General features: G+C 41.8%; 7 protein-coding genes across 11 annotated transcripts in view; 3 read left to right on the top strand and 4 right to left on the bottom strand.

The window, feature by feature from the left end:
- The window catches only part of LOC104807651, a 2,217-nt gene extending 785 nt beyond the window's left edge, over positions 1–1,432 (top strand). The window contains exons 2-4 of one of the 2 annotated variants that reach the window (XM_019202453.1): positions 8–397; positions 525–606; positions 1,053–1,432. In XM_019202453.1, the coding sequence (XP_019057998.1) occupies positions 8–397; positions 525–606; positions 1,053–1,265 (685 nt within the window). In that variant the 3' untranslated portion in view covers positions 1,266–1,432. Of the gene's footprint in view, positions 398–524; positions 607–1,052 lie in introns of both variants that reach the window. The other variant, XM_010533028.2, reaches the window with a different exon arrangement.
- A 38-nt stretch (positions 1,433–1,470) lies between these two features.
- On the bottom strand, positions 1,471–4,156 carry LOC104807629. 4 transcript variants are annotated; one of them, XR_770833.1, is made up of 6 exons: positions 3,538–4,156; positions 2,704–3,135; positions 2,248–2,569; positions 1,964–2,128; positions 1,715–1,782; positions 1,471–1,621 (listed from the first exon to the last, which is right to left on the bottom strand). XR_770833.1 is itself a non-coding variant. In XM_010533002.1 (5 exons), the coding sequence occupies exons 1-4, from the start codon at positions 4,015–4,017 to the stop codon at positions 1,986–1,988; spliced, it is 1,377 nt and encodes a 458-aa protein (XP_010531304.1). In that variant the 5' UTR covers positions 4,018–4,156; the 3' UTR covers positions 1,555–1,879; positions 1,964–1,985. The 4 variants fall into 4 exon arrangements, 2 of the variants coding, with proteins under 2 accessions (XP_010531304.1, XP_010531312.1); XR_770832.1 differs by having other exon boundaries at positions 1,472–1,621; positions 1,715–1,879; XM_010533002.1 differs by having other exon boundaries at positions 1,555–1,879.
- Positions 4,157–5,752: 1,596 nt separating this feature from the next.
- Positions 5,753–7,723, top strand: LOC104807619 (transcription termination factor MTEF18, mitochondrial). Its single transcript, XM_010532990.1, has one exon. The coding sequence runs from the start codon at positions 5,799–5,801 to the stop codon at positions 7,458–7,460; it is 1,662 nt and encodes a 553-aa protein (XP_010531292.1). The 5' UTR covers positions 5,753–5,798; the 3' UTR covers positions 7,461–7,723.
- A 14-nt stretch (positions 7,724–7,737) lies between these two features.
- Positions 7,738–9,298, bottom strand: LOC104807613 (F-box/kelch-repeat protein At1g67480-like). The gene is made up of 2 exons (XM_010532977.1): positions 8,813–9,298; positions 7,738–8,449 (listed from the first exon to the last, which is right to left on the bottom strand). The coding sequence occupies exons 1-2, from the start codon at positions 9,244–9,246 to the stop codon at positions 7,825–7,827; spliced, it is 1,059 nt and encodes a 352-aa protein (XP_010531279.1). The 5' UTR covers positions 9,247–9,298; the 3' UTR covers positions 7,738–7,824.
- A 466-nt stretch (positions 9,299–9,764) lies between these two features.
- On the bottom strand, positions 9,765–11,702 carry LOC104807603 (putative F-box/kelch-repeat protein At1g27420). The gene is made up of 3 exons (XM_010532967.1): positions 11,118–11,702; positions 10,527–10,750; positions 9,765–10,208 (listed from the first exon to the last, which is right to left on the bottom strand). The coding sequence occupies exons 1-3, from the start codon at positions 11,543–11,545 to the stop codon at positions 9,829–9,831; spliced, it is 1,032 nt and encodes a 343-aa protein (XP_010531269.1). The 5' UTR covers positions 11,546–11,702; the 3' UTR covers positions 9,765–9,828.
- A 1,392-nt stretch (positions 11,703–13,094) lies between these two features.
- LOC104807593 (putative ribosome biogenesis GTPase RsgA 1) lies at positions 13,095–15,227 on the top strand. The gene is made up of 5 exons (XM_010532955.2): positions 13,095–13,871; positions 14,096–14,317; positions 14,395–14,589; positions 14,682–14,866; positions 14,944–15,227. The coding sequence occupies exons 1-5, from the start codon at positions 13,161–13,163 to the stop codon at positions 15,131–15,133; spliced, it is 1,503 nt and encodes a 500-aa protein (XP_010531257.1). The 5' UTR covers positions 13,095–13,160; the 3' UTR covers positions 15,134–15,227.
- A 294-nt stretch (positions 15,228–15,521) lies between these two features.
- Positions 15,522–16,124, bottom strand: LOC104824611 (60S ribosomal protein L17-1-like; the record flags this gene model as incomplete). Its single annotated transcript, XM_010556713.1, has 4 exons — positions 15,522–15,693; positions 15,774–15,841; positions 15,921–16,023; positions 16,104–16,124. Coding segments are annotated over 4 exons (240 nt in total), but the record flags the coding sequence as incomplete, so codon positions are not given.

The following is a 16,124-nucleotide window of genomic DNA, read 5'->3' as shown; positions in this document are numbered from 1 at the left end:
GAAGAGCGGAGGTGGAGACGAAGAAGGTGGATTCGGAGGAACCGGGTTCGATATGGATGATCAACAGAAAACCGCCGGAGAATATTCCGGAGACGGTGATTCGATCGGTTTGTGTGAGGGATATGGGGACGGAGATGACGCCGATCGGGAGCAAAGAGCCATCGAGGACGGCGACGCCGGTGAGGAACACAACGCCGGCGGCCAGAAGCCCTGTCTCATCGCCGACGAGGGTTGGTGAAACGGTGCCGGAGATGGTGACGGAGACTAAGAGCCAAGTGAATAAGAGTTCTGGTGAGGATATCAGTAATGGTGATAATAAGGTTGGGAAGACGATGAAGGCTTTGGAAGCTCGAGCTATGGCGTGGGACGAAGCGGAACGAGCTAAGTACATGGCAAGGTGATCAACCAAAAAAAAAAAACTTGCATTTTTTTTTATCTGTAGAATTCTGCATTTTCATGTTTAGTTACGACGTAGTATTCCTCGCATCTTTGATGTTTAGATTTCAAATTTTGACGTGTTGAAGGTATAAGAAGGAAGAGGTGAAGATCCAAGCATGGGAGAATCACCAAAAGAGGAAGGCTGAGATGGAGATGAAGAAAATGGAGGTACTCTTGGTTTTTTTCTATGGTATTATGCCGTCAAACCAAATTATAAGAGTTTATATCAAAGTTCGACCGTACCTAACCCTAGCCCTAAGTGAGTTTCGAACGAGGGATTTGTTATCTCAAAATCGTCGATCACCCCTCATCCCCTCTCACCTTGTACCTTGCCACTCCCTTCACGTTCACACCTTGCCTCACCTCGCCCATTGTCTGCGAGCCTAACCTTAACCTTAGACACGTCTGTCGATGGATATCTACGGACACGGATTCTCGCCGGCCGGCTGATCAACACCCAAATCCGAACCTAAAGACCGGATTTTCCGCTGTTGTCGGATCTGTACTCATCCCATGGATGGATGCATATACAATTCCCGGATATTCGATGACATAGTCTACATTTTCCCCATGGTTCATAAGATTGAAAACTAACGAGATGGTGGGGAGTGCAGGCGAAGGCGGAGAGGATGAAAACGAGGGCACAGGAGAAACTGGCGAATAAGCTCGTGGCAACGAGGAGGATAGCGGAAGAGAGGCGGGCAAATGTGGCGGCGAAACTGAACGAGAAGGGGGTGAGGACGTCGGAGAAGGCGGACTATATGAGGAGGAAAGGTCACTTGCCTTCCTCTTTCCTCTCCTTCAAGCTTCCTTCTCTATGTTGGTAGGAGGAGGAGGAGGACGCATTCACTTTCCATTCCACCTCCCTCTTCTCTCTGTTGCTGTATTCTTTCTTTCTTACAAGTTACAAAGAGTTTCCTTACTAGGCAATGGGAAAAAAACCCTCATAAAATCTAATGGTTTGATGAAAGTATATACTAAGGGTTAAATGGTTTCCTGTCGTGTATACAATACACAGATTTATCAACATTTACCCTACAACTTTGAATTCAATTCTCTGACTCTAAACTAAAAAGTTTAGACTTGAAAAGCTCTAAATTTTAGGAGAAAGAATTATGACCTTAAGAGTATGATGGCCTCATCCGTTGTCCGGAGCTTCTGACGATTAGTGTATTCTTCGAAACTGTACACATAATACAATGATGGCCTCATCCTATGTATAAATTCTTGTTTGAATTAAATTGTTACGAAAGGAAATGGAATCAGGATCTCTAACACGACGATGAAGCTCGTCTCTTTCCTCAGTCTCTCTCCCCCTACTCATCATGGATGTTACCATTGTCCCTGAAGATGAGGTGGTGAAGGATATAAGCTTCTATGATAAAACAACAAGATCCTCGAGGGCAAAGTGATCGGATTTCGCTGATGATTCATTTGTGTCCTGCAAGTATGATCTGAGTTTTGTGTTCGGCTTTTCAAGGATTCTGATGTAAACGTTGGGTCAGAGAATGATCTTCAGACTAACCTTGTTTTTCGGCATCTTCTCTTCATTCAACGCCAAAAACTACAGTCTTGCCGAGCACAAAGGTAACTAGCGAGAGTTCAATGAAGAAAATCGTGTTTATGAGATGCCTGTCTACTGTCCACCCGAATATTGTTATGCCACCAGGATTTGTCTGTAAATACATTACTGCAATAACAAAAAAAACTGTAAGAAATATATTTTTCCACTCAGTGTTTGAGGGCATTTTTCAAAACAAAAAACATGAAGAGGACAAGCAAATAAGAAGGGGGAAGAACACCTCTTACCAAAAGCTTGTCTTTTGTGATATGAGGACATGTAAGAAGCAAAATGGGGATTATTATTAGTAGGCATCCTCACATAATCTAAGGACTCCAGATCACTTTCGGAATAGTCTATTGGTATTGGTAGTGCATTCAGTTGATTTGTGAAATCCAAACTTCCCCCACTCGGGGAAGCCCTCATCGGAGTAGAAGAATCTGACGAAGTACAAGACATTACTGCGTGCCATCTACTTGCAACTGATGCAATTGCTTGGGCTCTATGAGAAATTTTCGTGGCCGCATGCAAACACAGGATTATACCCACAACTTGGACAACTGAGGAGACCTGAAAAATTGACCCAGTGAGATGAGTACCAACACACTCAAGAGTTATTCTACAGCTACTGACAGTTTACACTTATGTCGGTAAAGCTTCAATAGATATGGGAACAAGAAATAAGAAGCAGAAACTTCACTTACAGCGAAATCACCGCCATTTATGTATGTGATACGCCCACTGTATACGGTTGTCTGGAAGAGAGTAATGAATTGGCTGGCAGTGACAACCAAAAACTGCAGGAGGAGAAAAATCCGGAATCTATGGCTTATTTTGGAGAGATAATGCCGAAGGCGGATGTGCTCATAGATAAAAAGGGAAATGTCAGATTCCCCTTCGAGGAGTTTTGCATAATCTTCAAAGTGAATTACTTGAAGATTGCAAACTAGATGAAACATGGCACTGGCGGCAAGAAAGATGGTGCTCAAATAAGTCCAAGACAAGATTAAAGACAAGAGAATAGCAACAGATAGCCACCATGAGTCATGAGTTACATATAAAATCCGGATAATCTCTCGGGCAGCTTTCAAAGCGAAACAGGGGAATGACCAAACTGCAAGCAGTCTCACAGAAGCCTGCAATACAATGAAGAACCTCAAAAATCAATTTAGCTACAACAAGGAAGGATCAAACAAAATTCTTAGAGCAAATTCAGAAATACAGAAGACCGTGCAAAAGCAACCAATGCGAAATGCATAAAAACTATTACTTCAAAATCATTTCTCTCAAACTAGATACAGATGCAGAACTAACAGTCATATTCATACCCAGAAGTTGATGCCTAGGGCAAATAGAAGAATCGATACGTACAGAAATCTCTCATATCAAGAACCAAGGATCTTAGGATCAAGTCAAGAAGTAAATCAACCAAGCAATTTCACACTATGAGACTAAATCGCACACGATGCAGCATTCATCAATCATCAACAGAGAAATTTGAACGACATTGAAACTAGGAGAAAAGTCAAACAGCAGACCGTAATCTGTTTGATGTATCTATCTTTGAGCCGTCCCATTCGTCCACTGAGTTGATCCACAAATAGAAACTTCCTCATCCCATGCTTCCTCAAATTATGCGAAACGCAAATCAGAGAAACACCGGCCAAACACGCCTGTGAAACCACGATGTCGAGCTCGAAATTTTTGTACTGGTACTTCTCACATCCCCGGCAATGGCTGAGCTCCAACACCGTCACCGGAAGCGCAACGCCGATGGCGAAGAAAGCCATCCACGACAAGACGAAGCTGAGAGCCGACGATTGATTGAACCCCAGGAACGTCAGAAACGTCTCGAGCCTCTGCATCGTCCGGTCGAGGTCATCATCGTTGGCGTCAACGCTCTCTCCTCCTCCGCCGCCGTTGCTCCGCCGTAATTGATCCAACGGAGGTTGACTTGAAACGAGCAACGGCGTATCCGCAGGAGGCGATTGCTCCCTCTCTATGGGAGAATCCGCCATTGGAGCTTTAAGCGAAGACGTTTCCAGAAATCTCCATTAGGTTATTACGAATACGATGAAAACGGAGAAAAATCGGAGCTCGTTAATGGCGGTTTTGATCTCAAAGCTGAAAAAAGAAATTGAAAGAGGAAAAAAACGAAGAAAGAGCTGAAGAGTGGGGCAGAAGATTTGGAAGGGAATTTTTAAACCCATTTTTCGACAGAACGATATTCAGACCGTTGGATTAGTAACTGTTGTTATAGATCAACGGTTAATAATCGATGATCAGTACATGATACAGTAGGCTACGAAGCATGCGATTCTTGTGCGTTGGTAATTGTGTTGTGGCGTTAGATTAGATTAGACCTGTCAAAAGCTAATTATGATTAATTAATTATAATATAATAAGATTACTGTGACGGCAGATATCAATTTTCTAATTATGATTAAGAGAGAGATTTGTCTCTTTGTGGGAACAGAAAGAATTAAAAAGACTAAATCACAAATCACATGACCTTGTATTTACTTAATTCCATATCTAATTTTTTTTAAAAAAATTTAACTTGAATGATGCACTATAAACTAGATTAATAATCCCATTTAATGTATGTATGTACTTGAAAAATTTGCAACATAATCATAATCATATTACAAAATGGACCCAATTTTTGCGTCAAATGACAGAACAACAATTGTTATTTGAGAACGTAGCTGGGTAATAGCTGTAACTTAACAAATAAAAAACATTGCATAAATTATATTGGAGAACTGATCAATAAAAATTATTATTTGAATGCTAATAATATATCAATTTGGTGGAGTGGGGTCAAGAGATATGGACTTTTTTGTTAAACCGTGGTCACAAAAACTGATCGATTCTATGTAATATTCGTCAAACCACGCGAAATAAATAAATAAATCAAAACTGATCGTTTCAAGAGAAATTCAGATATAAAGAAAAATAGAATTCATAATCTCGTCTAGAGTAGATTTGTCATTTTGCAACTAAATTGGAGATTTCTAAAAGACATGACTTAAATATATGGATATATCAATATGATTATTATTTTATTTATTAAAAAATAATTTAAATAAAATTAATAAAAATTAGTATTAATTTTATGTAGGATTACTAATATATTTATATACATAAAATATCAAACAATTTAAACTTATGTATGTAAGAGAACGGAAAGAGCTAAAATTAATTGGTAATTGTTGAACACGTGGCGACAAGAGGGAAAATCACCCAAATAACCCACTTAGGTCGTATCTATTTCGGTATACACCACCGAAAAAAAAAAATTTCAATTTTAACCCATTTTTCGGTTGGAAAAGTCCGAAATACCCTTTTCATTTTATTTTTTGCGACCTTATTACGACTGACATATAACTGATATACAACTGAAATAAGACAGATGATTTTTTTGCCATCTTTTTTAGAATCAATTGTAACTATATTTAGACTTAATTACGAAGTCGTAATAACGAAGTTGTTTTCGAACGGATAAATATCGTAATTCATTAAGGGTAATTTCGTCTTTTTACAGAAAAAAAATGTGTTATGTTTTCGGTAGTGTACAGGTGAAATAGATGCACCCAAGTGGGTATTTGGTTATTTGGGTAAAAAACCCGCGACAAGATGCGAGATTCACTAATTTTTTTTAGTTAACAAGATTCCCATATTCGGTTATCGAACCGGTTCCCTAAACCGATCTACAAATCTTCTTGCTCTCCGGTTCTGTCCCATAACAGTGTTGGCGAGAGAACTGGGGCGAAAACCCTAAACCTCCAAATCGACAATGGACATGGTGAGATCGCGATTTGCATCGATTTCGCGCCATCTCAGTTCAGCGACGAAACCCAGAAGAGTCCCATCAAAGTACAAGTCTCTGGCAATCGGACAAGCCCAGCAAGCAATCACAGACTATCTCCACTCGACCCGATCCCTCTCCTACACCTTCGCCGAGCACATTGCCAAAAACGCCGCCATTTCCATCCAGAACCTCATCTCGAAGCTCGATTTCTCTGTCACAACGTTCTCTAAATCGATTCGGAAGCATCTCTCTTACCACCCCATTAACGAATTCGAGTTTTTCTTCGAGAGCATCGGCATTGAGTATAGCGAGGTTAACGAGTTCTTGCCTCCTAATAAGTTCTTCTTCTCCGAGGATCGGAGTGTCTTGGACGCGGCTTGTACGCTGTCGGGTTTCGGGTTTCCTTGGAACAGGTTGGGTAAGTTGTATGAAGAGGAAAGTTCGATTTTCCGACAGAGCCCCGATGAGATTACATCCAGGCTTCTCAATTTGAAAGATCATGGATTCAGCACATTTGCAGTGATTGGCATTTGTTTAGCGATTCCTCGCGCTTTGCTTGGGGGTGAGGAATCTCGCTGCTTGTCTGTTAATTTGAAGAGATTGTTTGAGGAGTTTGATACAGAGGATTTTGTTGAAGAGAATGTAGATTCTTGGTTTGCGCTTTGTAGTAAATTCAAGGTGTTTTATCATTTGGGTGGCAATGACAAAGAGATGTGGGAGTTGATAGGTAGACATAAACCTCTTTTCATGGAACACCCAGAGGAAGTTTTGATCCAAAAGACCGAGTTTTTTTGTAGATTTGGTGTTAGGAAGGTTGATGTTGCTCTCTTGATTCTTAAATGTCCCGAGATCATGAGTTTCGATCTGGAGACACCGGTGGTATCTGTTGCGGGGATACTTAAGCATTTTGGATTGAGTGAAGATGAACTTTTGGTCGTCTCTCGGGATTACCCTTACGTGTTTGGTAGAAACAAGATGGCGAATTTGCCTCATGTGATGAGAGCTTTAGATCTACATGATTGGATCTTTGATAGGTTGAGAAATGGAAACCACCATTTTCTTGCCAGCTATTCCCTGAACAATCCCGATGAAGACATAATCGGAGAATATCGGGAGAGATTGGAGGAGATTCAACGCTCGAGAACTCCAACACACACTATGCACAAGTTGGATTTCCTCCACGGCATAGGGTTTGGCGAAAACGCCTTGACCTTGAAGGTACTACAACATGCCCACGGTAGTAGCACCGAGCTAACAGATCGATTCAGGAGCCTACTTGATGGCGGCATTAGATTCTCGAAGCTATGCATGTTGATAAGATTGGCCCCGAAGATCTTGAACCAGAAACCGGGTAGCATAGAAGACAAGCTAAGGTTCCTTCGTGGTGAAATGGGAGCTTCAATGGATTACCTCGATGTTTTCCCGGCTTTTCTGTGTTTTGATCTGGAGTATCGGATCAAACCCAGATTCAGATTCCACGAGTGGCTTCTGGAGAAAAAGTTGTGCAGCCGAAGCTACTCTATCGCGAGCATGGTGGCTACCAGCGAGAAGGCGTTCATAGCTCGCCTCTACGGGCTTCATCCGGCTATTCCAAAACAGTGGCTTGAGCGTTTCTCCTACAGAAAACAGGAGAGAAATGTCTGTTAAAGACATAACAAGAGAACCTAGCTTGTTCCACCCCATGTTCAGATCTTTTTCGGGTTTCTTCTCCTGCCGTGGCGGATTCAAAATTGAAAACTGGAAACCAGAAAGAGGGAAAACGGGGCAAGTTGAATGACTGAATCTCCATAGTGAGGAAACTTCTCATTCGTTAGGTGCTAACACAATGCTCCAGTTCTTCTTTTCTTGTGGTTTGGTGTATTCTGTAAAATGCCATTATTATTTGTATTTTTAAAAAATAATTCTTTTTACCGTTTATTTCTTATATAACCTTCACTCATAAAAAATACATAAAACGAAGAACAAAAAAAAACTATTTTAAAGACTATTTATTTGCTTTTTCAGCTTTTTGTTACGCCTTCGTCGTCACAGAGGCCGAACAAGATCCGGGTGGCCTAATCCCACACGTATCCCAACCGGATCCGGATCCAACACTCGGGTCATAACGCAACGTATCCGCACCCGGTTCCATGGGAAACAGCAACAGCTTGCCATCCATGGACCCGAGCACGTGCCCGACACAATTCGACCCACCCGGGATCCGAATACTCTCCCACGAACAATTCTCCAGCCCAAATACCCGGATCTCTTTCGGATCCTTCCAGTCCAGACAAAAGACCCGGTTCCCCACCGCGACACAGCCCGTCACCATCGCGCTGCGCCATGGTCCACTGAAAACACGCCACGTGTCGGTATCAGGGTCATAGACCTCTACACAATCGGCGGATCCGACGGTGGTGGTTGATCGTCCGCCCATTACATGGAGGCTGTTATTGAAGGAGAAGGCGAAAGCGGAGTATCTAGGGCGTTGGATCCCCTGAAAGAAGGTCCACCGGTTGGCGCGTGGGTCGTACACCTCGGCGGTGGAGAGCGCATAGCCGTCACGGCCATAGCCTCCGACGGCGTAGACTTTTCCGTTGACCGCTGCGAAGGCGAAGCTGTAGCGGGCCTCGTTCATCTCCGGCAACTTGGACCAACTGTGGTTAATTTTTAAAAAAAAAACAAATATTAATAGAAGAAACACTCATTTTGCAAAACTATTTTCTAAATACCATTCGAAAACATGTTCTTATCCATTATCCTATAAGTCACTATCCAAATTGTTGGGTTTTTTTTTTACAAAGTTCAGATTTTTTCATTGGAACTAAAATATGCCTGCAGACGGTGATCCTGGGTCGCCATCAAATTTCTAGATTCTCTTTTGGGTATATCGAAAACGATGAACCCTACTGAAACTTATCCTAAAATGTTTCTTTTAATCATGCCAGAGCATATAATTTTGAGCATATCTATGTGTATATGTACGTGCGTATGTATGCACTGTGCATATTGAATCGAACCTGTTCAGACAGGGATCGAACTGGAACACATCGGAAGAAGCAGTGAATATCCTGTTGGCGATGACAGAGAATCCACCGGCGACGAGAATCTTATCTCCGAGAACGGCGACTCCGAAACCGGACTTGTTCGGACCGGGCATCGGAGGAAGAATCCCAACAATTCTCCCTGAAGAATCTAGAATGTTCCACTGCTTTCGATTCCCGGTGGAGACGAGCACGTGGAGAAGCTCCTCGACCAGTCCTAGAGATTCTCTAACGGCCTGTAAATCGCCGCCGACCAAGAACGACCTCCATCTCCGGCTAACGATGGCCAAGTCCCGGAGCCCCGACCGGCCAACCAGAGCCAGGCACGTGGCAGATACGTCGTTGGGGAGGCCCGGGATTAGCTCGTCGGAGATGTCTGTCGAGGTGAGACGGTCTGGTTTCGATTGCATTGGTCCTTTAATTTTGGTTGTGACGACACACTCTCCGTACGGTCGAATATTGGGGGGGGGGGCCCAATAAATATATGTTTTATTATATGTGTCTGTATATGGACATGATATTTATTTTGGTTCCTCGTCTTGTTTTGATGAATTCGTCGGTCTTATCCTTTTATCGATAGTAGTAGCTTTTGTCGACGCTTTGGAGGAAGCAATGGAAATATACTGAACGTGTAAACAACGGTCGCGTGTGTGGAATAATATACAAAAATTTATAATTAACTTCATAAAACATTATATATGGTCTGTGTTATTCCGTCAAACGTGGAATGTAGAACGTTTCTAATGATTATGGATCAATATTTTTATAAAATTATGAAATCCAATCGAAATTCCCTCTAAATATGAGAATTTATGTCTTTTTTTACAAATATAATAGGTTCATATATAAATCTATATATTTGTATCAGTCCTGTTTGTTATGGCTGTAAATCCAACATGTTATTGCCGTCGAAGATCACACCTTCAAGAATCAAACGTCAAAGCCTTTCTTCCACAAACAAATGCGAATGTTTGAACAGAACGCTGTGGCAGTCAGAATTTGATCAGAGCGCTGGTTAAGTGGGAAGCCGAGGGTTTTATCTGATCACACACTCTCCATTTCGAACCGGTTTCTTTGTAAGGATCGTACATCAAGGTCTCGTGTCCGCAAACCCGAGAGAACAGCAGGACCTTGTCGTTCCACACACCGAGCCTGACCCAGAACCCGCCTTCTCTCGGCGGCACAAACACCGAGCTCCATGAATTCTCATCCGGGTCGAACACTCCCAGGATTCCCGGCATGTTTCTGTCCATGAAATACACCTTGTTCTTCAAGACTGTGTGGGAGTAAACTGAAACCGATTGCTCAGAGTTCAACTCGTCCCATGTTTGGCTCTCCGGGTCATAAACATCGATAAACCTAGTTCCATTCCCTGAAAAAGATCGATTAAAACATAAATATCAGTATTTATACCAATGGGTTGGAATCAGATTAAGACATCATTTAAGAACAGATCGTCTCCATGTATTCGATGCCATTTAAGAACAAATCAGATTAAGACCCCATCTTATAAACCAACGGATAAACCTAGCTCTGCATCGCCGGAAAACATAAGAAACACTGTCACATATAATCCAAATGTCATTTAAACCATCTTAAACCAATCGGGCAGAATCAGATTAAGACAGAATGCAGCCATTTAAGAACAGATCAAGTCTCCATGTATTAGGGTTCAAGCTGGGATTCTTACCAATAGCATAGAGTTTGGAGTTGAACGAGAAGGCAAACCCACGCCAGACAGGGCGGTTCCGACACTCTATAAGGCTCCATTTGTTAGTTTCCGGGTTGTAAACCTCTGCATTGGAAAGGCTGAAAGTATCTCTCGAATACCCTCGAATTACATACAGAAAGCCGTCGACTTCAGCACAAGCAAAGTTGTAACGTGGAACATTCATACTTGCTAGCTTTCTCCAGCTGTGATTAGTCGACAGAATAATCCATGTATCAATAGACGAACCGAGCAATACGCTGAAATCCGACATGATTACGAGCAAGATCCTTCAAAACAATCAATTAGAGCCTATATAGAAGTTTTGGAATAGGAAGGTTTCAGAATATGGGATGCAAAAGCATGGCAATCATGGGGAATCAAATCTTCATGTACAGATTCCCCGTGAACCCTACCAAGAGAATCATCATAGATGCAAAATGTGTCATATCATTCATCTGCTTCGGCAGAACTCAGCATTTTCCCTAAATCAGATTCTCAGATTCCAATAATACGCAAATCAACGAGAAACTAGATGAATCAAATTCACCGGAGAAGATCGGAGATTCAGACCTATTAACAGCGGGATCGAATTCATAAACATCGGCGGAGGCAGAGACGGTGGTGCTGTTGATCCCGGAGCCCTCGATCTCCGTATAACCACCGACGAACACGATCTTCCCGCCGCCGAGCACTGCCACGCCGAAACCGCGCTTCACCGGACCAGGAACTGGAGGGATTTGCCCTAATTTGTTCCCTGAGCCGTCGAAGACCTCCCAATACACCTCTCTCCCGCATTCACTCTCCATGAGAATGCACATAAACTCCTCCACCACTCCCGCCGATTTCCGAACCGCCGCGAAATGTTCGCCGCCGACGAAGGACCGCCATCGCCGGCAAACCCGGGAGAGCGTCCGTACGCTGGAGCGTGGAACGTGGGTGAGGCAGAGCTCCGCCGCGTCGTCGGTCAGACCTGGGATGATCGACGAGTTCATCGCCATTGATTGACTGATTCAGACAACGAAGATTTCTTTCTGATGATTTATCTGATTGCTCAGACAGGTTCGTGTTTATCTTTATACGATTCGGTCAGCTTGTTGAGAGAAGATTTCAGTTAAGGCGCTATTTCCAGGTGCGAGTCCAATGCTCAATAGCCGATAATATCATGTCCGAACGATATAAATGTTTGTGTGGCCGAATAAAAAAATTTGATGAGTATATTTAAAAAAAGGGTTAATTGCATATTCTCCACAAATTTTCGAAAAAATTCCAATTTTCTAATACCAATTTTTAATTTGACAAAAAACTACGTCGAATTTCAAATATTTCCAAATTCCTACACAAAATCTTAAAATATATTGCAATTTCCCCCGTACCTGTAAACGACGTTAAATTCTTTCAATTTTGAGGATAGATTTCGCCAAATCATCATATTTCGCCATATCACCCTGCCATATCAGAAAATAAATAAAAAATAAAATAAAAATAAAAAATTTCTAGTATTTTTTTTAAAACTAATAAAATAAAATAAAAAATACAGAATTTCAAATTTTATTTTTTAAAAATAAAATAGAAAATTACATATACATATACACACTTTTATATCTATACACAATTATATACATATACATATATACATATATATATATTGAATATGTATATATATGGGAATATGTATGTATATATGTATAAATATATATATACATATTAGTATGCATATATATACATATATATATACATTTATACATACATGCATGCATACATACATATATATATATTCAATGCATATATAGATATATATGAATATATATATACATATTATTTATGTGTATATATGTATATGTATATAATTATGTATGTAGATGTATATATATGTGTATATGTATATGTATATAATTGCATATAGATATAAAAGTGTGTATATATGTAATATGTAATTTTTTATTTTATTTTTAAAAAATAAATTTTAAAATTCTGTAATTTTTTAAAAGTTAAAAAAAATATTTCATTTTATTAGTTTTTTAAAAAAATTCTGGAAATTTTTTATTTTATTTTATTTTTTACTTTATTTTCTGACGTGACAAGATGATGTGGCAAAATGTGATGATTTGGTGAAATCTGTATCACGTGGCATGCCATGTCAGCATTAAAATTGACGGAACTTAATGTCGTTTACGGATATGGGGGAAATTGCAACACATTTTAAGATTTTGTGTGGGAATTTGGAAATATTTGAAATCCGGTGTAGTTTTGTGTCAAATTAAAAATTGGAACTTTTTCGAAAATTTGTGGGGAATATGGGATTAACCTTAAAAAAATAGAAAGAACTAAAACTAAAATAAAAATTAAATAAGCCGAATGTTTTGATCAATATTTTTTTAAATCGAATTGATGATAATTTTATATTTTTTTATTTTTATCTTTGCGGTTAAAAGGCTAAGCCCAATATTGTAGGCCCATTACAAATTGGGCCGGCTTCGGTTTGTCTCCAAAACGACGCCGTCCATAGTTTTCGTCCTCAACTGTGTACTCTGATGTTCTCCATTTCTGTGGATTGGCCCCAAATTATATACTCCCGAGAGGAGTTCATCTTGAATCAGAAAGGAGTTTCTGAGAATGCCGATCGCTTCGATTTCCATCCTCCGCCATTGCTACCGAGCTCCGGTGTCCCTCACGGCTTTCTTCCGATGCACGGTTTCGCATCAAGGCGGCAGCGGCAGCGGCGGCGGCGGAATCGGCGGGAGCTTCTATGTTCTCGCGGCGAGAAGAGAGAACCCTAATGTCTCCCGAAAGCCACAGCCGAGCAAGAATATGCTCAGAGCCAAACACACCTTCAAGGAGTACTCCTCGCTCGCGCCGGTTCTCTCTCCGGACGACAAGCCTTCTCTATCGGAGTCTCAAGCTGTCGGAACCGTCGCCACCGCTCAGGCCAACTTTATGCGTGTCATTGTCCACGATGGTCCTAGTTTTGAGGAGGAAGCTTCTGAAAGCTCGGTCGATCATCAATCGTTGAGAACCGGCGTTGAGCTGCTCTGCGTGGTGAAAGCGGTGCTGAAGAAGATAAGGAGGAGGGTTCTTGTTGGGGATAAGGTTCTCGTTGGATCGATAGACTGGATTGATCGAAGAGGAATGATCGAGAACGTGTTTCAGCGACGCACTGAGATTCTTGATCCTCCTGTGGCGAATGTTGATCACTTGTTGGTGCTTTTCTCTTTGGATCAACCGAAGCTCGAGCCGTTCATGCTCACGAGGTTCTTGGTGGAGGCCGAGTCCACCGGGATTCCACTCACACTCGCTTTGAACAAGTCTGAGCTAGTCAACGAAGAGGTAAAGACCAATTTCTATCGTTTCTTCCAGTTGATTCAAGTGATAAGTCTGATAACTTCATCAGATCTTGATTAGGGTTTTGTATGGATAGAGGAAGCTTGTAAAGTTCATCATATTTGTTACCACCCTTCCCCTTGCTTGTTGTATTGATGACTGTGCCTTGCTTTGCAAACATATCCATATCCATTACATGTGATCTGATGGAGTTGATGATTCAATTCCAGGAACTTGAATCATGGAAGGCAAGATTGCGCAGGTGGGGATATGAGCCGATGTTTTGCAGTGTCGGAACCAAACACGGACTTGATGCTGTTGCATTTAACCTTCGAAACCAGACTTCTGTGATTGTCGGGCCTAGTGGTGTCGGGAAATCTAGCTTAATCAATGTTTTGAGAAGCAACTCCGGTGGTCCCCGTGCCATGGAAGATGATAACTGGTTTGAACCTGTGAGTTTTTCTCCCTCCTGTCTCCATGTATGGAAAAGTTGCGTCTTGTCCTGATTTCTAGCAATTGTTCTATTCAGATCTTAGGCAGCAAGTGGTTTGAAGACCAACGAGTAGGCGAGGTCTCGACAAGAAGCGGTCGTGGGAAACATACTACCCGAAATGTCTCGCTACTGCCGATATCCGCAGGTGGTTACCTCGCCGATACTCCCGGCTTTAATCAGCCTAGTTTGCTGAAAGTAACGAAGCAATCTCTCGCTCAAACGTTCCCCGAGGTTTGTAATTTCTATCCTTACACATTTCACCACGCTCATCATCATCATACTCATGAATCGCGATATTATTTCATACTTCTCTGTGTTTCTAGATTCGGGAAATGCTCGAATCTGCTAAATGTGCGTTCAAAGATTGCTTGCATATCGGGGAACCAGGATGTGCGGTGAAAGGCGACTGGGAAAGGTATCCTTACTATTTGCAACTGCTCGACGAAATCAGAATCAGAGAGGAGTTCCAGCTGAGGACTTTCGGGACCAAACGGGAAGGCGACGTTAGGTATGACACAGCGCAATGACACTTTTATCTCCATAGATGTTGGATACAGTGCTTGACAGAATGGCGGACATTGACAGGTACAAGGTGGGAGACATGGGAGTTAAACAAGCGGAACCAAGGCTAGAATCCAAGAAGCATAGGAGACAGTCGAGGAAGAAGATAAAACAGAACATGCTTAATGAGTTGGACGAGCTCGACGAGGAAGATGAATACTCGTACCTCGAAAACGACCCCATCGTCAGGGCAATAGAGAACGAGAACAACTGAAACAACTGAGTTTCGCAACCTTCCCCCATGTAAATATTACGACAACGAACCCTCTTCTGGTCCAAATCGGGTAACCACTGTTCTTAATCCTTCATGTCCTAATCCTTTCTCCGACCAAAGCAACTCTTCTGAATGATGCATAGGTGAGTGTTGTTAACACAAAAGCTTCCAAGAAATTGTCTCGCGGTACAAATCCAGAGGGCTAAACTACCCATGGTCGATGGGATATCGATGAACGTGAGTCGGGGTATTCGTATTTTTAAGAATGCCCAGTCTCAATATTGGGTATCCGATGACAGCGGTAAGCACATTTCTGCATCCAAAGCAGTTTTTCGACCGAGAGACATTTCTCCCCGCCCTTACGACGAGATGGTTAAATTGGACAAAATGAGAGTCTCGTAAAATCCAAAAATATCAATTGCGGTAAAACAAATGGTTTCATCTATGGTGACAGTGAACAAAAATCTCTTTGAAGAAACAAAAGATACTTGGGAACGAAACGGATATGAGCTCTAAGATGACACTGGTTTCTTCGACTTGGTTGCCAACTGCGACTCAGGCTGCAATAACACCGGCAAAAACAACCCACTCAGACGAGAACATGTGAAAACACGGCTGGGTTTCAATGTCGGGTTCTTACCTCTTTCTTAACGGGTTCTTCTTTCTCCGACAAAATCAACTCGATATGGCATGGGGATGACATAAAAGCTACAGAAATCAGAGAAAGATTTCATTAATATTTGACCGAAGAACGATTTCATTGACACGTAAGGTTGTCGAGACATACGGTTGATTCTTCCGTGAGCACGATAGGTTCTACGCCTTTGTTTCCTTGCTTGATTCACCTGGATATGCGATATGTGGAGGGCATCGACATCCAAACCCTTAACCTGAAAATAGTATAGGACTCTCCTCTATAAGAACACGAGACCAAAGCCAGCTCAAACGAAAAACGGGAAAGCATTATTACCTCGGCATTGCTCTCGGCATT

The sequence above is a fragment of the Tarenaya hassleriana genome, unplaced genomic scaffold, assembly GCF_000463585.1.
Source record: "Tarenaya hassleriana unplaced genomic scaffold, ASM46358v1 Cleome1, whole genome shotgun sequence".
Taxonomy (NCBI): Eukaryota; Viridiplantae; Streptophyta; class Magnoliopsida; order Brassicales; family Cleomaceae; genus Tarenaya; species Tarenaya hassleriana.
Note: the sequence above shows the minus strand (reverse complement) of the source record. Positions and strands in the feature narration are given on the sequence as shown.